Source organism: Pelodiscus sinensis, chromosome 9, assembly GCF_052426305.1.
Source record: "Pelodiscus sinensis isolate ZL-2025 chromosome 9, ASM5242630v1, whole genome shotgun sequence".
Taxonomy (NCBI): Eukaryota; Metazoa; Chordata; order Testudines; family Trionychidae; genus Pelodiscus; species Pelodiscus sinensis.
In genome coordinates, this window is record NC_143060.1 from 64,827,573 (window position 1) to 64,852,957 (window position 25,385).

Below are 25,385 nucleotides of genomic sequence, written 5' to 3' on the forward strand. Positions count from 1 at the left end.
GGGAACAGCCAGCAATGTTCTTGCATGAATCAGTGTGGGGGAGACTGGAGAGCTTTTAATCACCTTTAGCCCTCTCTAAGGGATGTCTGGGGGAGGGAGGCTTGGGTTCCCCTGCCTGGTGATGCGTCTCATAAAACTATACAGAAAAGAGACAGAAATACCATTTCAGGCACATCCCATTTTCCTGGCATAACCAAACCTTTACCTTGCTTATGTTATGATAAGAGGCAGCTGCATACTGAATTGGATGGTCCTTGCTTTTACTGTTTAGGAGGAGTTCTTGAACAGACCAACTTAATGTACAGAAAAACTCTCTCAAATATATAGTAGATAGTTATTCCTAAAACATAGAAATAGTTTTGAGTAGGTGACAGGACTGGAACTCAATTTTGTGGATTTCCTGGGGGAAATATTTCTATAGAAAATACTTGTATTTCTTCCTTTCTTCCACTGTCTTGCCAACACACTGTTGCAGTTCACGTGTGGCACAGGCCATTCAGGAAAGACTTTTTTCAATTTAATAAAGAAATTGATTATATAAATAATCAATTAAGGAAGTTGATTTCTACCTCTCCCTGTTTAATTATATCAATTTAAGTACATTCAATGACTGATGATGATTTGGTTCAGTGATGGGTATCTCTTAAAATATTTCCCTTCTCTACCCCCCCCCCCCCCCAAAAAAAAACACCTGGCAATGAAAATCTGTAAGAAATTCTTTTCGAAGGCAACATAGATAAATTAACCTCATAACTCTCTTTGGAGTATAGTACATTTGTAACAGAAAACTATCCTGAGTTATTTCTAACATGGCACTTTTCATTCAGTCTTTGTCTCTGTTTAGCTGTATGAGTTTTGCTGTGCTCAAGCTCCCTAGTTATAGGGCATATAGACACCAAAACACTCATTGTTCTATGCTGTTTCTCTCTTTTAGAAGTAAAACGGACAGCTCGTTTCTTGAGTGGCATTATTAATTTTATTCACTTCCGAGAATCACGCCGAGAGATCTACATGGAATTCCAGTGGACTTATGTAAGATTATGTATAGTTTGTAAGAAAAAGCTCAAATAAGACCATCAAAATATAATTACAGTAAAACTCCAATAGTCCGGCATCCAATTGTATGGCACTCCTGATAGTCCGGCATCAAAATGGCAAGAGCCTAGTGAGTGAGCTTCGGCAAAAAATGAGTCACAAGGCATCAGCAGCAGCAGCTGAACCGAGCGAAAAGGGTAAAAAAGGGTTAAAATAACTAAAACATTACAGTATATTGTATAAGTATGTACAATAAAAAGGATTCAAAACACTTTATATACAGTACATACTGTATATAAAGTGTGGTTTATAGTAACTACTGATAGTCCAGCATATCCGATAATCCGGCACCACCTAGGTTCCAAAGGATCCGGATTATCGGAAGTCTACCGTAGTAATTTATATTTGGAAGTGTGCAGGCTTAAGTACGGATTTGTAAATTGCACGAGTCCATCATGTGTTACAACTTTTTTCAAAGGGGCTGTAGCACCTTCTTTCTGTAAGACAGAGATTTTGAAGGAAAGAAAGGAATGCCAGATAACTGTTGTCTACATGCTATGGAGAACATTTAACTGTTTATAGGGCAGGCAGAAATCTTACTTTTATTTTTTTAAGCTGTTGGAAAGGCATCACCTAAGAGTACCAGTTGAATACAGCCAAGTCTTATTGTGTCATTGTACTATAAGTTCTGATCAAACACGGGGTCCTGGTAAATAGTTTGAGACACTTTGGTGTGGTTCTCTGAGGAAACGTGTCAATTGGAATTTTCATGTAGGCCCGTTTAAGCTTGCCTCAGTGTCTGGAAGAAATAAACAGTTTGAATAAAGGACAAACTGGGTCAAAATCAGTCTAGGAAAGACAGCAGTCTAGGAAAGATGTTAGGAAGGAGATGTTAGAAATTTTCCTATTCTCTTACCTTACCACCGAATGAATGTTTTAGAACACATAGTATGAAGCCTTAGCTTCACACCAGTCTCCTTGTTATATCTAGACACTTAGAGTAGCAAGATATGCCTCTGACCTGTAGAAGATGGAAGGCTATTACAGTGTTTCCTGTTAGATGATGATCTGGTTTGGATGATGTACACTTTGATCACCTCCAGGTACACTACTCGACCTGCTGTACTTGGTGTTGAATCTGATCAGTGCCTGGAAAATTCAGGTGTTGGAGCACACAGGTCTCTTCAGGTGTTGGAGCACACAGGTCTCTGCATCCTGGCCAATAAACCTGATGCGATTGTCTCACACTAGTGTTCCATGAACTCTCCTCTGGTTTTCCCTTCATTTCCAATCTGAATTTAAAGTCCTAGTGATATTCTGCAAGGCCACAACTGGTTAGAGCTCAGCTGCTAGGGAGACTGCCTCATTGGCAATATTTTGACAGATGCATTCTGCTGGGGTGATGCAGCTGGGTTAGATTTGGGCACTTAAAGTCTTGCTTTCAGCTGACACTGCTTGGGTAACTTAATTGAGCCCAAACCTAAATGCATGCAGATAAAAAACTAAGACCTACCCTTTCAATGAAGCTTTTGCTGAATAATGGCTTTCCGAAAACCACTGTGAAGAAATGAAAGGGGAATGTCTTTGCTCAAAACTTGGTTATTTCTATTGTGTTGAATGCCTTACGAGCTAAGATAATGAACATGAACCGTGTATTGCTTTTCTACTGGTTCTGAGGTGAATCCTGGATCTCATAACTTTCACAAAGGGTCTTTGGCTCTTGAGAGGCCCAGGATTGAAGTAACAGACATTGGTGACATACTTTTGCTAAATGCATGGCTAAAAATCACATTTCTTACCGGGCAGAATGAGGATTTCGGTAGGTGATAGACTCTTAAAGAACGCTACTTGCCACATAACTGCAGTTTGTTATAATCCATATTTGAATATTTCCATCCTTGTAGCTTGATATCAACCAGACCTCCTGCCTATCCATGTACTTGTTTTTCTTTTGCACATTACATTGAATATTTGGATGTTTCTGGAAATAAACATGCATACTGGAATCTTTAAATAAGGGCTTTCGTACAGGGTAATTGTTGAATCAATTTTTAGGCCTAGCAACTGCTTCCCTCCCTCTAGTATCTTGTTAAATATTCAAGCACAGGGAGCAAAGACATGGACACTTGGAAAACTTTTCCGTTGAGGGGAGCGTGAGAGGTAACACTAACTAAGCAGAAAACGATGATGCTAGAACTACCAGCAATTATCTCAACTGTGTATGTCGGCAGTACAAACAGAGTATGTAGGACCAACCTGGTTGTGTGAGGAACATATTGACATATTGTAGGTTGCTTATAAATCTCTGTGCTCCCATATTATGCCAACTAATCATTAAAATACCTTAATCTTTAATTTACAGAAATCAGCCATGGAAAAAATACAGCAACTGCAGACAGCAAATCAGGAGGCAGCAGTGAAGCTAGAGAAACTTGAGTGAGTACAGGCTCAAGTAATTCACATCCCTGGCTTTTGCAGTTATGACGCACATGTACAATTCTCTCACGGGGAATGATTAAGCTGTTGTCTTAGGACAGAAGTGATGTGGCTGGTGTCTGACTTTTCTATATCCGTCAAGTCACTATATGGATGTATCAGTGTCTGAGAATCTTCCATCTGTTTAAAGATAGAAATAAATATCTTTTTTCCTTCCAGGGTATAGGAGAAATACCTTGAGTAAGTTTTTAAATTGACTTATTTTTCTATGTGAAGTAATTGAAGGAAAAGCCAAAAGATAAGTTTACATTTAATTCTGAAATGAGACAGACGATCAGTTTTTATTTCCATAGTTGAGGTCTAGCTCCTGTGAAAGTCCTGCTTCCTGAACTGACCTGCCTTCTGTTTCAGAGAGGTAGCCGAGTTAGTCTGTAACAGGAAAAACTTAAAAAATAACAAATAGTCTGGTAGCACTTTAAAGACCAACAAAACATGTAGATGGTATCGTGAGCTTTCGTGGGCACAGCCCACTTCTTCAGATGACTGCAGTGTTGGAAGTCCAGAACTTGGTAGAGAACTTGGTTCTGAACTTCCAACACTCCAGTCATGTGAAGAAGTGGGCTGTGCCCACGAAAGCTCATACCACCATTTACATGTTTTGTTGGTCTTTAAAGTTCTCCCAGAGCATTTGTTGTTGTTTAAGTTTTTCCTGTCTCCTTCTATTGGTGAAATGTTTCAGAGCTGTGGAGGGAGGAAGGGACTCTCTTGTACCTAGGGCCTATCCTATGGACTTTTGATTATCTAGCCCATAATTATAATTCGCCAAACATAAAACTTTTCCCAGGACTTTTTTTCTGGTGGTTGCTCTGAGCAGGAATGTTAAATTGAAGTTATTTTAGTAATTGAGTAGTTGATAGAATTTTTATTGACTACTTGATTACTCAATAGCGGAAGGCAGCCCCGGTCAGTCCTGGCTCGTGCTGGGACCAAACCTCACTGCGGCTCTGCAATTTAAAAGGTGGTAGGAACTGAGGAGCAGAATGCCCTTTGGCTCCTACTGGGTTTTAAGTTGCAGAACCACAGGGGGATTTGGTCCCTGATCTGGTGCGAGCAGGGACTGAGCCGGGCTGCCTGCCCCCTGCCCCGCCCTGGCTCCTAAAGTTAGTAGGAGCCGGATGAGTAGGTTTTTTTTATATATAATATATATGGATATGTATATATGTGTATGTGGATATACTTTTAAAGCAGCTTAAAGTCCTTTTCAGAACTTAGGGTTCATGGTGGGTAACCAGCTAAATGTGACCTCCTGTTGGCTGATGGCCAGCGTGACTGTTGGATATACAAGCAGAGGAATATTGACTAGGAAGTGGAATTCTGTGTAACCTTTGCCAGCCCTGTCTCCATTTACCTTCTGTATAATAGTTATATTTACTATGGAGGTTAGTCTTTGCTGCTTGTGTTCTCTGAACCAGCTTTTTTCTCAAACTGCAGTATGCGGAGGAAGGGGAGCCAAATCAGAACATCTGGTCTGCAGCTGCATTGTTGGGTAGCTGTTGGAGAGAGCACTACAGGTCTAGCCAGCAGTGTATGCATCTGCTCGCCTGAAAGGGGACTTACTTCCCTTGCAGGAGATGTTGATGGCTAATTAGATTAGTGTTTGCAAAGCACTAACAAAGCTAAATAGCTATCCTGCATAAAGTTTTCAGTGTTCTTCTCTGCATCTTTAAGACTATATTCAGCTTTACTTCTTTGTTGAATGTTACTTCTCTTGATTTTGTATTCTTTTTGCTCCCTTGTCTTTCTTACTCCCTTTGTATATTTAAGGAAGTCTGCACTCTTCTTGTTCCATGTACTTTCCCTTTCTTCCAGCCCTTCTTTAGCTTCTAGCTCATGAGATGAGGCTCCCTCATTCATGTCCATTCCTTTGGCAAAGCACTCAAGTACTATCACTATACTTTGTCACCATTATGGACTACAGGTCAGTTTTTTCTCTGTGGCATGCCTCGTAGGTGACTTGATCCACTACCAGTCACCAGTTCCAAATTTAGGTTGTTTTAACTAAAAGTATGTTAAAGATGGAAGATCCTATTTTAAACATGTCTCAGACTAATATTTCTCAAGTCTCGGTTACAATTACATGACTGCTTCTGGCTTCCTTGATGGGGTTAGCTGCCTCCTTTACTCATGTTTTCTGGCCCATTCTCATTTGTCCAACTCCCCATTTCTGTGTACCATTTTCTTTTTTTCCCCTATCCATAGGCACTTCTGGTTCTTATTTGCTAATTTCCTAGACCAATTTGAAAACTAAGAGGAGTTTTCTGGTCCTCAAGAATTTAGCCTTGTGCTTTAAGTCTACCACTTTAAGCTCTTGCTACAATAATAATAATTACATTATATAATTCAAATATCTGGATAGCTCTTTGCGTCATTGTCTCATTCTCTCACTTTTGTTTTTGCACTTTCTTCCATGTTGCATCTTAAACTTACAGCTCTCTTCTTTTGCTCCCTCTTTTCTTAAATCTTTCCTTAAATCACATTTTAGCTATGAAAGCTTTCAATAATATCCCACCAAAGGAAAACTAGGTGAGATTTAAGTCTTCAGCCGGTTAACCAGGTCACTGTGTGTAGCTGATTGTAAGACCCTTTGAGTCAGGAAAATGTCTTTCTGCCTGTACTACACAGCTCTTAACTCACTGACACCTGGTGTGCACTAACAAGATCAAACGTCATATCTTTGTGTTTAGCACAATTCCAGTAGAGCAGCAAGCAGAGTTCAAGCAGCTGTCTGATGATATTCAAGAACTGCAGCAAGTACTAAACCAGGACTATCGTCGAAAAACGGTATGCCCTATTTGTCTCTGATGTTCTGTTACAAAATATAACTATTGTGACATTTGCTTTTGGGAATTTATTATGTCTTGGGATTTATCTCATGAAAATTTGAGGGGACGTTTCCAACGTAAAGTAAAGTTACATCTGTCCTGGTTGAGTCCTGTGATACTCCCTAGTATTAACGTGTGCTTATACCTATGAGAGAATGAAGCTAACAGCTGTGTCTAGCGAGATCAGAAGCAGTATGTGAAATATAGTCTGTTTTTCATTATAGGAACACACTGCTTGTGTGATGAACTGAGATCTGCATTATAAAGAATATTTTGTGACTGTTTCCCTGTTTAATTTTGTGTTGCTGCCTACCTGAACTCAAAGGATTAAATTAAATCAGATCTGTGTAGGAAATAGGGACTTAATGGTATGTCTGCAATGGAGTCTGAGGAATAACGGCAGCTCAGGTAGCAGTTCCTGTACTAGTTTTATCTGTGCTAGCATGCCTAAAAATAGTAGTGAAGAAGTGACAGCAAGGATTGTACAAGCACACCAGGGTCTCTGGGGATTTATTCAAACCTTTGCTGCCTCATCTGCATGGCTTTTATAGCCATGCCAGCACAGGTGTGTTTACCCACGTTGCTATTTGTTCTTGTATGGCAGTGTAGACACCCTCAGACATAAGAAAACAGCAGCTATGCACCTTCAAAGCAACTGAGAATACTGGGGGGCTATCACTAGCACATGCTAAAGATAAAAAGATGCTGATTGGTTAAAAGATGCCCCTAAGAGAAAGGGAGGGGGAAAGTGGTCAGCATGCCCACATAGATGGTCAGGGGAAGAAGTAGGAACTATAGACAGGCATGTTCTCTCTAAGAAGGGCCTAAGCATCTAGGCCAGAAGTGATTAAGGCAAGATCCATGCAGTTAGGTCTCCCCCTTTTTAAAATTTGTAACCAATGTTTCTGAAAGCTGTACCCCTGCTAATATTCAACAGTACTGCTTGAGAAGGTGTGGTCTTGCTGCATAAATCAATAGTAATGACTCCCAGATGCACTAACGGCCAGGTCCAAACTCTAGCTGGACTTGTTGAATTAGTTATGGTTGGTACTTCGGGGCTGTAACCCAGATTCTTGTCCAAGAGTGGGTGAACGCTGGAATCCCAACCATGGCCTGACTGCTGTAGGGTTACACTCACTGGGCCCTGAGAAAGGATAGTTGTGCAGGTAGCTGGCAACTGCTTTTTTCAGTAGTCTCTACTCTGTAGTAAAAGTTCAAATATAAAACCAGAAGCCATACTGATAGTCCTCCCCTTTGAACTGTCAAACAATTGTTCTCTTGATTAGACAGCGTTGCAAGAAGTGACTTCCCAAAAGAAAGCAGAAGTCGCAGAGAGAACCCGAAGTCTGGTAAGTATAACTCAATTTAAGTGGGATCTGGACAGTGATGGAGCTTGTTATAAAATAGTGTCACATTTTTCTGCTTGACTTTTGCTAGCTATGCACAGTGTGAATGGCTCAGACAATTAAATTAGTTTACATTTTAAAAACCTCTTCTATGTTTGTATTTCACGGAAAGAATAGAGTTTGGTTTTCATATATATGCGACTCCAGCTCTTGTAGCAGAGGGCACGTCTACACAGTAGGGCTAAAGCCAAAATAAGCTATGCAACTTGAGCTATGTCAATCGAGTAGCTTAAGTTGAAATAGCTTATTTCAGCTTTTGGCGCTGTCTATACAGCAGGAAGTCCAAGAGAGAGCATTCTTCCTCTGACTTCCCTTATGCCTCGTTAAATGAGGGTTACAGGAGTCGGAGTAAGAAGTCCTCTGGCTCGACATTATTTCAACATTATGTCAAAATTACTGTTTGGGTGTAGACACGAACTTTGTTATTTCAGAATAACGCCAGTTATTCCAAAATAATACTGTTGTGTAGACCTGCCTTAATGTTCTAACTCCTGGTCTAAACAGTTTTTGTACTGGTTTAGCTATTTCAGTTAAGGATGAGCCATTTATGTACCAAAATAATTATACCAGTAGAGAACGTGGTTGCAGTTATATTGGAATAAGGGCGCTAATAACAATTTGGCTTATTCTTTTTCTCTTACAGGAATCACTGTACTTATATAAGCATCTTTATAACTGTGCCCAGACAAGAGGTTTTGTAGCATTTCAACTGTAGTAGTATAGTAAAAGCTGTACAACTTCCTTTCCAAGTTCCTATTTTCAGCTTGTCTGAAGTTATGCAAGCTTGGTGTCTTCCCAGAAGTAATACTGTGGGCAAGCTGAATTAAGATTTCAGCCATCAGAGTGTGGGGGAAGGAGGGGTAGACTATAAAAAACAATTTTACAACTATGTGAACTGCTGTAATTATTCTGACAGCTGGAGACGTAAAGTTGAAATTTGGTACACAAGAAGCCCCATGGAAAGGTCCTTTAAGCATTTGAAAATTGGCTTTTAACGTGATCAAATCATGAACCTTTGAAAGTGACACTTTATGTATGCATAGTTCAGTTGGTATGATGCCTATTTTGTATGTTGCAAGTCAAATGAAGCTGAGCTCCTTCTTAATGATCCTGTAATGTGTCTGGGATATATTATTCTCATTGTGCCTTGCTTCTGTTTGTCTTTGGAAAGAAAAACATATAGGTGTTGAGGTGTCCTAAATCAAAAAAAGATACTGGACCATTATAACACTTAAAGTTGTGTAAGCATGCATGGTGGAAATACTGCTAGCATCTAAAGTTGTAGAAAAACTGTATATTGTGTTACAGTAAATAATAAATGATTCCATAACTAAAGACTGTACTATTTCATGTAAATAAAAGGATAGATTTGAGGCTGAATATTCCAACTTTGGAAATTCCTTGTTTGAATGCCCAGCTATAGAACAGTGACATCCTTTTAAAGTAATCAGTTCTTGATGTAATAGCTCTATCACCTTTTATGTCTTCCAGTAATGTGAAAACACTCTAGTGGGGGAAACAGGGCATTCCCTAAATTCTTGGAAATAACCCTTATCTTCTCAGATGTTATCTATTTTATAAGAGTGGGAGGATATTGGCCAGGAGTAGAACTGGGCGAACGGCGGAAAAAAATACGAATATTCTTGTGAATACGGCTGGCATTTTAGTTCTGCTGGTATTTGTGATCTCTTATTCATTAGCATTTGGGTAGTGAATTTTATTGGCGAGAATGCTCGCAGCAAGCATGAATGTAGCAAAAATAAGTGGTCATGTAACTCACAATTGTACCATAATGCACATACATCAGTTAGCAGAATTAAGGCAGCCTTAATTTTGTCATTTTCTGACCTGAATGCTTTACTTGGCAACTGTAACATTCTTAAGAGAATTTAATAGAATTTTTCTTTTAAAACAAATACTAAAAGAAAAATATTGTGCTATAGAACAGTTTGGCTAGATAGCAGTAGAATGCTATCCTGCACAAGATGCTCATTGCAAAGCCCTTCCTCACAGAACTTCTCTTCTCCATTCTGTTTAACTCATCAGAAGACAATCATTTGCAGCATTATTAACATTAAGTAAAACAGAGATATCAGCCATATATTTTAACTGTCTTGCTCATTAGAACCAGCTAAAAGTGACAATGGCTACTTTGAAAGAAGAACAAGAGGAACTGAAATCAAAAATTGTAGAGTCTCCAGAGGAACTGAAGAATTACAAAGAACATATGAAGGAGACTGTCCAAAGACTCAAGAAAACCAAGGTGAGTCTTGATTACTGTATTATGCCTGTTCTGTCCTTACACGGTCTATTAAATTCCCCTCTGTGATGGGCAAGACATGAGTAATGATGGGACTCCATCTTCTGGCATAATATAGAGAGCTGCTAGTGCACCAGTTTACAAAAATCAGTAATAGGTGACAAGCAAGGGATTTAATAATTTTGTTTATAATGAAAGAAAACAGCTGATATTTACAGAGGTGTAGTAACACATGGGCTCAAAAAGGCTTTTTAAGCATAGGATCATAGGTGCTACTGATGATTGTTCCGTCTTTAATACTAAGCTCAGAAATGTTGGGTCCCTTGAACCTGTCCAGCTGACTGCATCCTTATTCTACCAAGTATGGCTGGCTGTGTTTTGATAGCTCTTCCCAGGCCCAGGATTACCTTGGTTCTCACTCAGTAGTTCTGACTCTGGAGGCTTGCTTTCTTCTTTCTGGGAACACTTTATCCCAAAATTGCAATCTAATTCCAAAATCATCTGATATAGGTTCACTCCAGTTAAAATGGAGAAGGTACATTAGAAGGAAGCAGATAATTTGAGGTACACAATCAACTTGAAATCTTAGTAAACTGCAAAAAAGGCAATGTGTCTTCAGGAACTAAGCATCCCTGAGTCCCCTCTCTAATTTGTGGTTTTCTAATTGCTTCTTTGGATTCTTAAATGTTTTCATTCCTGCTGATGTCTGAAGAGTCATGACAAACAAAAGGAAATGAAATGGCTCTTTAGGGGCAACATTGGAACCCCTCTCAATTTATAATTTTTGAAATGCACAAATTAAATAAGAGAAATAAAGGAAAATGTTCCTCTAACTTTATATACCCGTGTCTTTAGTTTCTGGTAAAATAGTAGGCAGAGAAAGATCAGACAGCATATATAAAGTTCAAATCTTGCAGACAGAAGGTTCATGTTTGGCTGTGTCTTGTGAGCATACTGATACATCTTTGCATCAGTGAAGCTCATCATTTGCTCTTTAGATTGCTCTCTCTTCTTGTACTCTTTGAGGTGTGACGTTATTACCATCTGACTTGAATCAAACATCCCTGTGTAATGCTAGGCACGTGAACATAAATGAACTTCTACTGATGTAGAATTTTCCATTGTATAATTTATGTTCTTTTTCCCAACAGGCATTGTAGCATATTGAATAGACACATTTATTTCTTTATAGCAGAAGGTTTGATTGAGTACAGCACTTAGTATCATCCTTGTCTTCCCCATCCCCCACTCCCTGATGCATAATCTTGTAGGCAAACTCAAAATTTACTCCCTTTCAGCAACAATTTTGAAGTTACTTGATTTCTTTTATTTCAGTTTACATCCATACATTAGTCACAAGAGTAAATATGCATTGCTGCAGGACATAATTGAAACCACGTTTCACTCATTTATTTAAGTAAATAGCTTTTTCTTGTTCTTTGTAAAGCAAGAAATAATTGAGAAGTATGAAAGTTATCGAGACCTAGTTGAGATCCTGCCATCATGTCAACTGGAGGTGCAATTATACCAAAAGAAAATGCAAAGCCAAGGAGCAAATGTGGAGAAGATGGCCAATATCTCAGCAGAGGTTTGTATTATTTACTTGTGTGCCCCCCTCTAACTTCATGTAAGAAATAAACTGCTCTCAAATAAGTACCAGGTTTTAATTTAATGCAAGTGCTGCTCCCTGTTACCCTAAGCAAAAATATTAGAATGTGAATCTAACCCCCCCCAACTATTATGCAACAGTTGACAAGTGATATTTGCAAAAGTAGAATATATTTCAATCCAAAGCACAGTGCCTTCTAGCATCTAGACATAATAGCCAGCCCTATATCTATTTTTTTAATCATCATCTTCCATTTCAATAGTTTCACTTCTCCCAAAGGATCCCAAGCTGCTTCAGAGCTGTTTATCATCAGCACCACCAATATGCACCAACAGTTGGGGTGGAGTATAATAATTTCCCATAGCACATCAGTGGATAGGAGAGAAAGTTTTGAATTAAGGACAAACTCCTGTAAATGTGTTGTCATAAAATTGAAGCACTTATTACTGTAGAAATATAAGCCAAAATAGCATGAACTATCTTTTCTTTTTATAGAGGGTTATTTGTTGGTAAGTTATGTTACTAATTAGAACCAGCAGTTTTGGAGAATGACAGAGTAGTAAGCAAAAATAAAAATAGCTACCTCACTATTCATTTTTTGGCAAAACTTAGTAAAGTTTTGATTATTTGTCCAACATAAGGTACAGTAGTATATGCAGTAAGTATTGGAAGTCTAAGTGGTGTGATCCACCAAGCCTGACCTGTTAAATATTTACAAAGTATGTTAACTGATTGCTGGGAAGAATTAACTGGGTTTTCAGACTATCAAAATGAATAAAGTTCTATTTTAGTAAATATTCAATAGTACAGTGGTGGGCAGCCTACAGTCTGTGGGTTCCATGCAGGGTTCTATGTATGGCCTGCGATAAATTTTGTTTACTGTTAGTTGCCAGATTCCACTGGTTTCTGTCTACGTAATTTTTTTCCTACTGGTATTACTAAAGTGACACACACATAAAGCAGAGGCATGCTGATTGCACACAACATTGACGGTGAGAGCTGTGTGCTGCCTTTGCATCCAATCACAGAGCTACTACAGTTCAGTCGGTACATCTTGCAAATCCTAAGTTAGGATGTTAAATTTAGATAACTGGCTAATCAAATAGTCGATGCAATTTGCATTGACTATTCAATTAGTTGATAAGCCTCTGCCTTTCAAGCCTTCGGGCTATTGCTACACTTCAAAGGCGAAAGTTCTATGGGGAGCACGGGGCCAGCAGGGAATTCAAGCAGTCCCCTGCTGGCCCAAGCTGCACGTGGCATTTCAAAGCGACAGCACTGCATGGAGCCTGGGTGCTACTGCTCTGAAGCACCTCCTTCTCTCCCCCGCACTTTGCTACCTCTTTCTGATAGAGGCAGCAAGGGGAGGATAAAGTGACTAGTCGACTAGCATGTTGACTATCCGATAAGCATTTGCTTATCGGATAGTCGATTAGTCACTCACATCCCTATCCTAGGTATTCAAGTGCAGTTAGCAAAACTACTCTATCCTAGGAGATGGTCTTGGTTACAACAATCCTGAGGCCCACTGAGATGAAGGAAGGTTACTTCTGCAGCCCACTCACTAACCTAGGCTGCCTATCAATCCAATAGAGAGATACTGCATTTCTGTGATTTTTATAGAATTGTTTTTCAGTATTTTTTTTCAAAATACTGTAGGTCAGAAATCTTGAGGACCAGATTGAGAGTGCCCAGTTAGAGATGAAGAACGCCACAACAGATGAGATGTCCTTAAAGAGATTGGTCTGCGCTAAGCGGGAGAAGCTGTCTACCGCTGAAATAAGGATTAATAAGAAACATGAGGACGTTGACCAGTATAAGCGCACAGTATTTGAGTATGGATGAGTTTGCATTTCTGGCTGATGCTACTTTATATAACGTACACGTACAAAAATTCACATCTCTGATAGAAGCATGTAACAAGTAGTAGAGAGAGAATTGAACAGGGACAGTTTTGTGAAGACCTGTAATGCTGAAGGCAAGCACTTGGAGACTTGGATCAATAATTGCAATGTGACTTGACAGCATCTCTTTCAGTGTATTACTAATTCAATTTATAATGCTTAGCCTTGATTCTTTTATCTTTTTAAAGAAAATGTCACACTGGGATAATTTTCCAACTCATCAGACTTCAACAAAGCCCCATTTGCCTTTCATGAATTTTTCATAATTTCCCTTGCCACTTTTGCTCATTATCAAAGCCATTCAAGACCCACAGGGAAATGGGGCCATGTATCTCAGGGGGGTATTATCCTAATGTGACACGTCTAAAACAAAAGGAAAAGTGTCATTTGATCAAAGCTTCCCAGCCAGTCTTCTTTCCAATGTGATGCTGAAGGCATGTTGTAAGGGTAGGTCTGGAACACCACAATCCTTTCCATGAGGGCAAACTGTAATATTGTAAGCACAGGGCTATGATTTTACAATAAGACCTAGGAGACGCTAGGCCATGATAGTCTTCAATAGTATCAGTAGGGACACAGAAGATTATTGGCCAAGTGTATGCAGTGTTGTTTAGAAATCATCTTCATTTAGATGAGGAAAGTTAACTAAGTGCTCTGATCTTACCAATAAGGATGTTAAATTGTGGTTAATTGACTAGTTGAGTAGTCTATAGACACTTCTGCATTCCTCCTTTGAAATGTACAAGAGCCCCCACTGAGGCTCTTATACATTTCAAAGGAGAAATATGGAACTCTGTGTGCAGCCTGGGGCCAGCGGGAAGTCCTGCTGACTCTGGGCTGAACGCGAGTGTCTGCTTTGAAATGTACAAGATTCCCCAGCAGGGGCTCTTGTGAATTTCAAAGCCACAGTGCCCTCATGGAGCCCGGGGTCAGTGGCGGGGGAGTTCCCCACTGACTCCAGGCTCCATGTTGTGCTGCATGCCACGCGGAACCCGGGATCCATGGTGCTGCCCCTTTGAAACGCTGAAGCAGCGTTTTAAAGGGGCAGCGCTGCACAGCTGAGCCAGGGATCAGCTCTGCCCCTTTGAAACGTTGCCTTGGGGTTTCAGAGCGGCAGCTCCCACACAGCTGATCCCTGGCTCAGCTTAGCAGCACTGCTGCTTTGAAGTACCCCTTCTTCCCCCCTTCCCCCCCGTCCTTTGCTGCTGCTATCTGATAGAGGCATCAAGATAGAGTGGTGACTGCTGCCCAGGTACCCGGCTGTGAAGGCAGCACTGCTGCCAGCAGCAGTGGAGAAGTAAGGGTGGCAATGCCATACCATGCCAGCCTTCTGCGTTGCTCTTGGTGGTGGGGTTGCCTTCGGAGCTGAGCACCTGGCCAGCAGCCACTGCTTTCCACTTTGCCTTTAGAGTTGGGTGGCATGGGGGCTTTGTAAATAATGATAGCCCCACAGAATGGGGGTGCAATCAAATAAGTCTGAGAACACTGCTCTAGAGTATGACGAAAGCCCACTCAAGAGGAGGAACACACTTAGAACTGGATTCTCAGCTCATTTACATCGGTGTACCTCAGTTGGAGTCAATTGGGCAATTTCTGTTTGACAACTTAGGTTAACGCCTTTGTTTTGTTTCCGGATGCCATCTAGCTCTAGTATTTAAGAATGAGTCAACTTTTCTGATGTCAGTGTGATGGAAATAAATTGTACGTGTGGATAGGTAAACATTATTTATCCTACAAGTACAGCTTTTTCTTCACTCTTGCAAATAACTGTAACTATAACTTTGTACGTCACTTGACATTCATATCCAATATGAAATTCATGTTGGTATTTATATTTAATTTGGGGTGAGGTGCTTAGTTCACCACTAACTATTTCATACCTTCTCGCTTTAGGTATTGTAATAGAGTTCAGGAGAAGAGAGGGGCCGTCTATGAGAAGGTGACAGCGATTCACAAGGAAATCCAGCAAGTAAGGTTCAAAGTCCAGCAGCTGAACGAGAACACTGAAAAGGAAAAAATGAAAGCACAGGTCAGCAGAATTCTTCTCTGTTAAGTACTGGGGAGGAGAGCTGGGCAAAATGGTTTTTATTGGCCAAAAAATGCCATTTCAGTTGAGCAGAAACTTTGAATTTGATTATAAATTTGCCAAATAGCTTCACCTTCTTTAGCACTCTGGCATTATTCACACACCACAGGATGGGGAGGAGGTGATGACTCTTTCAGAACTGTAGCCTCAGTAGTTAGGGCACTCACCTGGATTGTGGAAGATCTAGGCTGAATTCCCTTACCTGTCTGACGTGAAAAAGGGATTTGTATTTCAATCTCCCACATTGCAGGAGCACACCCTAGCCACTAGGCTATAGGATGTTCTGGTGTGGACATCTCTCTCTCTCTAGCTGAAGCTCTTCCGCTTATTATAAATAGTCATAGGAGCAAGAACGTGAACATGGGTACAGTATACCAAATCCTTCGGGCTTGCCTTAACCAGCAGGCCATAGAGTCGTTCTTACTCTTTCCCTGGCCCAATGGCTATAAATGGACACTCGGAGGCTCAATTCATAGCGCTGGCAAAAGTTTTAAGGAGGGCCTGACCACCTCTTCCTCCAGTCCCTTAACAATCCCTCTGCCAAATGTTTTCGGTTGAATGACTTGTTTTGTTCAACCCCAAATGGATTTTTTTGATTTGTCTAAACTTTTCCCACAGTTCTGGATTTGGTTCAACATGAACTGATTTAAAAGCTCTGATATAACTAGCCAGCTCCTGCTCCTTCCCCTTCCTTTCAACACAGGCACTCTTCCTGCAGCAGACTTGTACTCTATGCCAGCTGAAGTCCATGTGAGCAAGGCTCTTCTCAAGTGACCCTTAGTCCTGTGGGAGAAGTAGACTAAGGGATTGCTTTGGGGCTATGGAGCAACACATTTGGACTTCATAATATCCTGTGTGAGAGCTCCAATCATGTGGATAATAGACGGTCTGCTGAATCAGGGCCCTCCTGTGATCCTTACAAGGAGCAGAGAGCTTGGGAAGGGGAGAGGACTGCTTTGTGGCAAGGTGGGGAATTCCTCTCCTCTAGACCTTCTGAAGTACGAAAGGCTTGTGGTTGAGGGAGCCAAGCAAATCTGGATGGTGAGTGCATAATAGCCTGATTCCTCTGAATTTTAGGAGATGGTAGTTCCTGTTACTCTCCCATCCCTGTGCTCATCTGCTGTACCTTTCCCCTCCTGTTCCATGGATACTCCTGAGCAGAATTGAGTGCATCTCTGATTCACCCAAAATCTGTCCTGCTGTTTCTTCAGTCCTTTGTAAGGCATCATGCTGATGGGAGAATCTAATGAACTTTCTCATTTTAGGAGATCTATCTTAACCTGAGGGCTGGCTTGGAGAAATACCATGAAGCTCTGGCAAAGATAGCAGAGAGATATGCAGCCTCACGAGATGAAAAAACTGCTGAACTAAAGAGGAGAATGCTTTGAGTTTAGATATCCTGAACTAGCTGTTTCATTTGGCTTCTGCTTATTGTATTTATCCTCCTGTTTGGATGTAAAATATTGCATTTTATGTGGGAAGCTTCTTCTAAAAACATCTCAGAACACATTTAATATTATATACAGTCTCTGGTACTGTCAACTGATTAACCTTGGTAAAAATAGACTTGGAAATCCTGTCTGCATTATCTATCTCAGTTTTGATTCTTCAAGTGGTAAGTTTACCAATTTATTTTGCTTAACCTCCCACTATTTTATGTATCTTTGGCTTTTAGAGTAACTACAGTTTTTGCAGAAACTACACCTAGGATATTAGTTTGGAGTAGCTTTGGTTTGAATGGAGTATCTTCTTAGATCTTGGTTTTAGTATTTTCCAGGTATATCAAACACAGTCTGACTTACCTAAATATCCATCTGATTTTGGAACAAGTATTACTGAGATTGTCATGATGGGAGAGTGGATTCTTATAGAAACTCAGCATTGGTCTGCCCCAACGTCCAGCAATAAAGAAGTCCTCAAGACGAAAGAGTCCTATCTGGGGAGCTACATAACTTCAGTTGGTGTTGCTCTGTCTGTTTCTGGAAACTTGAATACATGGTCTCGACTTGGTGTAGTTTTGACCACCCATTTGTGTTTGTAGAGGATAAGTCTGTGTTTGGGCAGACAACTGCATTAAAAATAAACTGACATGGACTGGATATTCATTGTTCATTTCTATTGAAACTGCTCTTCTAACATGTTTGGCCAGACTGCTTTGGGAGCATAAAATGCTACTTTTAAATAGCTGCTGTAAAGATTTGGATAGCCTTATTTTTCTCTTTGTATTCTTTCAGCCTACTTTGTTCATTCTCTTTTTGGTGTAAGTCTTCTAGTTTTTGAGTTTTGTATTAGACCTATGTTTATCCTGAGACAAGGTGTGTATGAGGTATTTTTTTTTATTGGACCAACTTCTGTTGGTAAAAGAGATGAGCTTTTGAGTTACTCAGAATTTCTCTTCAGATCTCATTCTTTTTAGCCTGTTTCTTTTGTTTGTTTTTTCCTGTTTTTCCTGCGCCCTGCAATTCTTTAGGACTGAGACTTTAAGTATTAGTTTACCCATTTGTTACTTCTCTTTTCTCCAATTAGGATCTGTTTTTTCCCAATATCTTTTTCTTGATCTTTCAGACTGTAAAGTCGTCTTGGGTAAAATGTACTTAACTTTGGTGCTTTTGAAAGTAGGTCTTGAGAATTTTTGAAAATGTTACTCTTAATCTTTCATTAGTTGAACTGTTTGAACATTTTTGTTGCTTATTTTAGCCTGTCTCTTTGTGTACCATACAAATAAAACTTAAATTTGATTACTCATTGGTTTCAATATATTCATAGGAATGGATATAACTAAAAAGTACAGGGGAAATCTTAGTAATGTTATGGTAGTTTTAGACCTATATATGCAATATCCTTTCAAACTCTGGCCCAGTATCTTTAAATTATATTTTTAGGGTGACTTCGAGGTGCTGACAGTGCATAGTTCCCAATGATGTTACTAGGAGTGGTGCATATGCTCAACAATCTCTGAATACAGATCAGCTATTAGTAAGGCAAAGATTTGTCATGAGTATTTTTAGTAAAAATCATGGACAGGTGGTGGGCAATAAAGAAAAATTCATGAAAGCCGTGACCTGTATAGACTCTTACTAAAAATATCCATGATACAATGGAAAGGGGCTAGACAGCTTGTGGGGTGGCTGGGAGCTTTTGTGCCCCCTCTATCCATGGGGATCAGAGCTCCAGAGTCCCTCTGCCTCCCAGCAGCTGGGAGCTTGGGGGCCTGCTGCATCAGATGGCAGGTGTACTTCCCAACTCCCTGCTGCTGTGGGAGGCGGCATGACCCCGCAGCTCCCAGCCACCGGTCCGAAGTCTCAGAGGTCTTTGGAGGTTATGGATTCTGTCACCTCCATGGTACAATTGTAGCTTTTTAATTAGATGCTTAACTAAGGTCCTTGAAAATTTGAATAGTTAGGTTTTTCTGCATTGCAATTAATATATGTGTATATATACTCACATACACACAATAAAAAATTCTTATAGTGCTGCATTTAATTGTTAAATCACAAATACCTTTATCTAGAACGGTATGAAATTGCAGGAACACTACTTCTCATATTACCATACGCTCCATAACTGTCACAGATGGATATTTGAAAACTAATGATCTAAACATATTCACTCACTCGAAAAATTATTGATAACTTACTATAATTTTCAGTCCAATAATTGTTACATGCTCCACATCTTCGCTAAATTCTGAGACCATTAAAGATTTTAATATTATCAATGGTGCAATTGAAAAATGATCCTCATGGTGCTGCTTATTTATCCACACGTTACATACCCAAGTATCACACAGAGGTAGGCATGTATATTAGTACAATCCCATGTCTCAAATGTAGAGATGGAGACACAAGTAAGTGACTTGTCTGTGTAGCAAGTGTAAGTTTTGTAGACAGGGTTAGAATTCTGGAATATGCTTAATGCCATGGCTACCTGCAGTACATGGAACAACTTTTTTGTTCCAAGGCACATATCTTGATATCTAGATTTAATATGTATGCGCTACGCTTACCAGTGGATAATATCTATATAATTACCTACAATGCTTGAAACACACATCAGTAGAAGTATGTTGTTCCCAAAGAGGTAAAATAGTACAAATGTGCAAGGCCTGACAGGTAACCTTGTTTGTGTACCACAAAGTAGGAAAAGGGGAGGAGATGGTTTTTTCATGTGCTCTGAATATCAGCGAAAGGGAGGAGAACTTTGGGCCCATGCAGCTTCAGAGTTCAGTAGAGGTCACACAAATGCAGGAGCTTTTTGGTCAGGGGAAAAGAATTGTGCTGTTTTTAGGGGAAAGTGAATACTCTGGAGGATTTGACCATGTTGGTGTCTGTGTGTGTGTGTGTGTGTGAGCATATCTTCAATACCTGAGAAGGTAATATTATTCATTTGTGTTTTTCTGAGCTCTCATTTATGCCATATTAGTGTGTCCACAGAGCAGGTGGACTTGAATATCCATTGTCTCATTCCCTTTCGATTCATTGATCAAAAATAGTACCGCTTCAGGAGTCAGTCTTGTTGCCAGGATCATTAGTCCATGAAAAATTCCCCTCCGGGCCATCTTCAGTAGAGATGGGGATGTGTCTCTGGGCACTTATCTGCTGTCCTAAAGGCATTCTCCAACAAAGCAGTTATAGATTCAAGACTAGAAGAGCCCATGGTGGTAATGTAGTGTGATTTGTATCACACAGGCCATAAAACATCTCCTCAAAAGTCCTAGAGCAGATCTTTTAGAACAACATCCAAAGTTGATTTAAAAATTCAGTGATGGAGAGAACCCACCACCACCTTTGGTAAATTGTTTCAGTGGTTAATTACTTTCACTAATAAAAACTTTCACCCTGTTTCCAGCCTCAATTTGTCTAGCTTCAGCTTCCAGCAGTTGTATACGGCTGTACCTTTCTTTGTAGGATTAAGCCATTATCAAATATTTGCTCCCAATGTAGTTAGACTGCTCCAGTTCCCCCTTAACCTTGTTGGCTAAGCTAAACAGACTCCAGGAGCTCATCTATCACCATAATGCAGGGATGGGCAATATTTTTTGCTGGGGGGAGCCATTCTAAGAATTTGGTAAATGGTCATGGGCTGTACTTTTCTATTATATTAATGGGTGTGTGTCTGAGACGGAGTTTGGGTGCAGGAGGGAGCTCTGGGCAGGGGACTAGGGTGCAGGGCTTGGGAGGGAATTTGGATGCAGGAAGGGGTTGTGAGCTGGGGAGGGATGCAGTGTCTGGGAGGGAGTTTGGCTACGGAGACATTCTTGCTTCAGCAACTGGCTGCTTTGTGTGGCATGCGGGGATGTGGCAGGTAGACAGCCTGCCTGAGCATCCCTCTGGGATATGGACATTAGCAGCCCACAGGGTCATGGTGGGTCAGATCCGGCTCTTGGGCTGTATTTTGCCCACCCCTGCTATAAAGCACATTTTCTAGTTCTTAATCATTCTTGTGGCTCTTCTTTGAATCCGCCCCAATTTATCAACATCCTTCTTGAATTGTGGACATCAGAAATTCCAGCAGTGGTCACCGTAGTGCTATATACAGAACTAAGATAACCCCTCTGCTCCGTCTTCAGATTTCACTGTGTATGCATCCAAGGATTGCATTTGCCCTTTTGGCTATAGCCTGTCACGGAGAGCTCACGTTCATCTGATAATCTACCACAACCTCCAAATCTGAGTCACTGCTTCTCAGGATAGTCCCTATTGTGTACGTATGTTGTACAATCGTTCTCTGTTCCTAGCTGTATATATCTGCATTTGGCCATATTAAAATGCATATTATTTGTCTGAGCCCAGCTTACCAAGTGATATGTATCATTGACCTGTTTTCTGTTGTTTACTTCTCCCATAGTTCTTTTTGTGATCTGCAAACTTTCAGTGATTTTGTTTGCTTCTAGGTCATTAATGATATTAAATAGAACCCAGTAGAAAGACCCCTGTTTGATTCCACCTTCATAATTACATTTTGATATCTATCAGTTAGCCAGCTCTTGAACACATTTAATGTGTGCCATGTTAATTTTCTTTCTAGTTTTTTAATCAAAATGTCATACGGTACCAAATCAAATGCCTGACAGAAGTCTAAGTATATTACATCAACACTGTTACCTTTATCAACCAAACCTGTAATCTCATCACAAAAAGATATCAAGTTGAAAAGGATCAACCTTCCATAAATCTATGCTGATTGACATTAATTGGGTTATTCTCCTTTAATTCTTTATTAATCGATTCCTGTATCAGCCACTCCATTACCTTGCCTGGGATTGATGTCATTCTGTCAGGCCTGTAATTAAAGTTCCTCTGGTTTACCCTTTTTAAATATTGGAAAAACATTAACTTTCATTCTTTTTCAAGACTTAGTGACAATCAACATTAACAGGCCAGCAAGTTATAGTCATCTCTTTTGAAACTCTTGATACAAGTTATTCCAAACTGCTGATTTAAACAAAAAACACCTAAATTTAATAGTTGTTCTTTAACTTTCTGCTGAAAATCCACTGGAATGGAAAGAGTTGCCATGTATGACTAATCATGTTTTCCCCAAATCGAATATATAAAGGAGAACATTTGTAAGTTTATGCGCTAATAACTTGGACACTATAAGAGCTGCCGCAACCAAACTTTGCATGGGATAATCTTTCATCCAGGAGAAGGTTTTAAGGTGCATTTGGGTACAATCTGGCCCGAGCTCAAGCTGTAAAAATCAAAAAGTAACCTGCTGCGCTGTGCTTCAAGGGCTGCCCCGTGCACCCTAGGTTCCGTGCCTGCCGTCTGCGGCCCCCAGCGCCGTCCAGGACTCGCCCCCTCCCTCCTGTGAGGTTACATAAGCGACCCTCTTTTTCCTCCCCCACCCCGTGTCAGCATGCAGTGCCCCGACCCCCACGTGCACAACGGCTCAGGCACCCACCCTACCCCCTGCGGCACCTGCAGCCCCAGGCGCAAGCTGGGGTGCCCCTCCCACATGTAACCTCCCCTCCCCCCGGGGTCGCACTCCTCCCCCACCCTTTGGGGATGATGCGGGCCTATATTTTAATCCCTATAGAAATCAATGTAATTTTTCTACAATTCAAAAAAAGATAATGGACTACTGTTTTTCTACAGTTTGTTCTTCCGGTTTCCCGAGCAACGTCGGGTAACTCCAGCTAGTATAGAATATAAATATTTATTAAATACTTATGCCTTTTCTGCTTATTAATAATTCTATCATGTTAATCTGGTAATGGACTAATACCTTTTTTAGGGTTCTTTTTGCTTCTACTATACTTAATTTTTTCATTGTCCTTAATTCTGCTGGTTGTAGATTTCTTCTTGAGTCCTTTTGGCTTCCCTTATCAATATTCTACATTTCCTAGCTTCTGATTTGTATTCATTACTCTCCAATCCTCCTTTCTTTCATTGTGTTTATACTGCCTTCACTTGCCATTGAAACTAGGTTGTTTTTTAACCAATGTGACCACCTTCCTCGATTGTGAGTTTTTGGCATCTAGTAAAATGTTTTTAAATAATTCTCAATGATCAGTAATTTTTCTGATACAGTTCTTCCCAGCTGATTTGTCACAAACATTTTCAGAGGTATGAAATTGCCCTTTTTAAAGCCCCAATTTCATTCATATCTGTCTTTATCTATATGTATCATGAGAGAGAGAGAGAGAGGTTGAGATCACTAGTCCGGACTTTATTCTGTTCGCAAATCATAAACGTCATCAAATCATGATCAGTTGTACCTAAAGTACCATTAATTTTTAATTCTGTGATCAGTGTTTCTTTAATTTTGAAGCCCATCATAATGTGGAAAAGAGCTTGACTCCTGTGTTTTGATGTTGGGGTTTAAAATTGAACACTTCCACCTATCACTTCCTGGTGAAGGAGAAAGCAATTATACTAGACTTGCACAAATAGTCCCCAGTGAAGGGGATGAAGGAAAAATCTGCTGAGTTTCAAGGACAGGATTCTCAGAGGGTGAGACAACTTTTGGCTTCTCTGGAAGACGAATGATCAGTCACTTCACAATGAGTCATGCCATGCCTGGTCACTTGATTGGCTCACCTCAGAGTATCTCTCTTGCTTGTCTATATGGCTCTTGGCAGTGTTTGGGTTCTTAAGGGGAACGGTTCACTGAGGCTCTACACAAAAGCAGTGGGTGCATGTGTGTTATGTATAAAGATGATAATATTGTGGATAGCTGGTTATTTTGTAGTTGGTATTGACTTCAGTTCTCCACAAAGGATGACATGAATATGCAGGTGTATGATCTCTGCTTACTGTGCTGTAGAGTTTGAGCTTGCTGATTGTTTTAACGGAACTATTACATTCCACATGGTCTTCCCTAATGTGAGTACAGTACTCTCCTGTGTATATTGGAGGCATCACTCTAACAATTCTGTGGCTGATCGAGAGGCATCTGAACCCTGCAGACCACGACGTCTTAAATTGGAGACCGTAGAGGATACCTAATAAATAGATGAGGCAACAAGTGGCAGCCACTGCTATAAAAGGATATGTAACATCATTCTTAAATTTGCAGGGTCAATAAAATTGTTAGGCATGGCAAAAGGATGAACTGACTGATGCATTTAGTTCTCCCAGTTTCAAAATAAGGTAGCTAGTACAGTACACAATTCCAGTGCTGAAGGTCATGAAGATGTGTGGTTCCAGTCCTTGACAAATATTTTATAGTGCTGTGTTCTGGGCTCTGCTGGTGAGGAGTAGGCACTGCTGGGATTCTAAGCACTAGGCTTTCATGGAAGCTAGCTGTGATGGTTTTGTATTGAGCACTTCTGGCAGGAAGAATAAGGCTACAAATACCCTAGGTACAATGGCTTAATTGTGTTTTAGCTATGCTCATCAATGCCGAGTGCACACAATAGGTAATGAGCACACAATAGGTACAGTGTTAAGATGATTTAAGTGTGAAGAGTGGTACTTGGGTATATAATCTGTGAATTACTAGTCAAACTACTAGTTACATATTTTCTCCATTTAGCATACTTTTCTGCTCACAGATCGCATGAACAGACCGACTTTCAAATTTGAATCGTTCAGTGAATAGCCTGAATTTCACAAACTTTAATTACTCGCTGGCAAACTTTTCAGCTAGAATAGTATCACTTATTTGGATTATTGTAGCAACTAGAAGCACTACTTATGGACCCAGGAACTTGGGGTAGATGCTGTAGAAAAATGGAATAAAAAGGTGGTTCCTGCCCCCAAGACACTTATGAGTATGAGATAAATAGGGGGTGTACAACAAAATGAGTGCTACTGGTTAGCACAATAGGCTGTGGTGTCAGCACACAGTGGTCTAACCCTTGTCATGTTTTTTGTAGGCATCAAGGGAAATGTGAGTGTTTAATGAGGACCTTTGTGGGTGTTTACTGGAAGTTCCTTTCAAGCCGGTGAGAAAGCATGAAGGTACTTGTTTGAAAATGTAACAACTGGGTGATGGTACAGTACTGGGTCAAATCAGTAGTCCCCCATATTGACTGCCGCTATGCAGGCCTCAGCTTGGAAGCCCTTGCTTCCCTTGAAGTTTCAGCTTCAGACTCCAGCCATTCTGTCCTTTAATAGTGTCGCTTGATTTCTGCCAAATTCAGCATCGTCACCCCCAGGATTCCAGACACCCTCAGCAGTGAGTATTGCTGTGCTGCTGAAGGTTGTTCACCTGCTTTGCCACCAATTGAAATAGGCATGGGCGAAAATTAATAAAGCAAGAAATCCCTATAAGAATACCAGAAATAAAGTAAGGTTAAAGTAGCAAATTATTTTACT

At 40.3% G+C, this 25,385-nt stretch overlaps 1 protein-coding gene across 1 annotated transcript in view; it reads left to right on the forward strand.

Moving 5' to 3' along the window:
• The window catches only part of NUF2 (NUF2 component of NDC80 kinetochore complex), a 30,416-nt gene extending 12,060 nt beyond the window's left edge, over positions 1-18,356 (forward strand). The window contains exons 6-14 of the mRNA XM_075936966.2: positions 935-1,032; positions 3,398-3,471; positions 6,216-6,312; positions 7,640-7,702; positions 9,885-10,022; positions 11,467-11,607; positions 13,288-13,463; positions 15,426-15,561; positions 16,884-18,356. Coding sequence (XP_075793081.1) covers positions 935-1,032; positions 3,398-3,471; positions 6,216-6,312; positions 7,640-7,702; positions 9,885-10,022; positions 11,467-11,607; positions 13,288-13,463; positions 15,426-15,561; positions 16,884-17,006 — 1,046 coding nt within the window. The 3' untranslated portion in view covers positions 17,007-18,356. The remainder of the gene's footprint in view (positions 1-934; positions 1,033-3,397; positions 3,472-6,215; positions 6,313-7,639; positions 7,703-9,884; positions 10,023-11,466; positions 11,608-13,287; positions 13,464-15,425; positions 15,562-16,883) is intronic.
• The last annotated feature ends 7,029 nt before the right edge of the window (positions 18,357-25,385 follow it).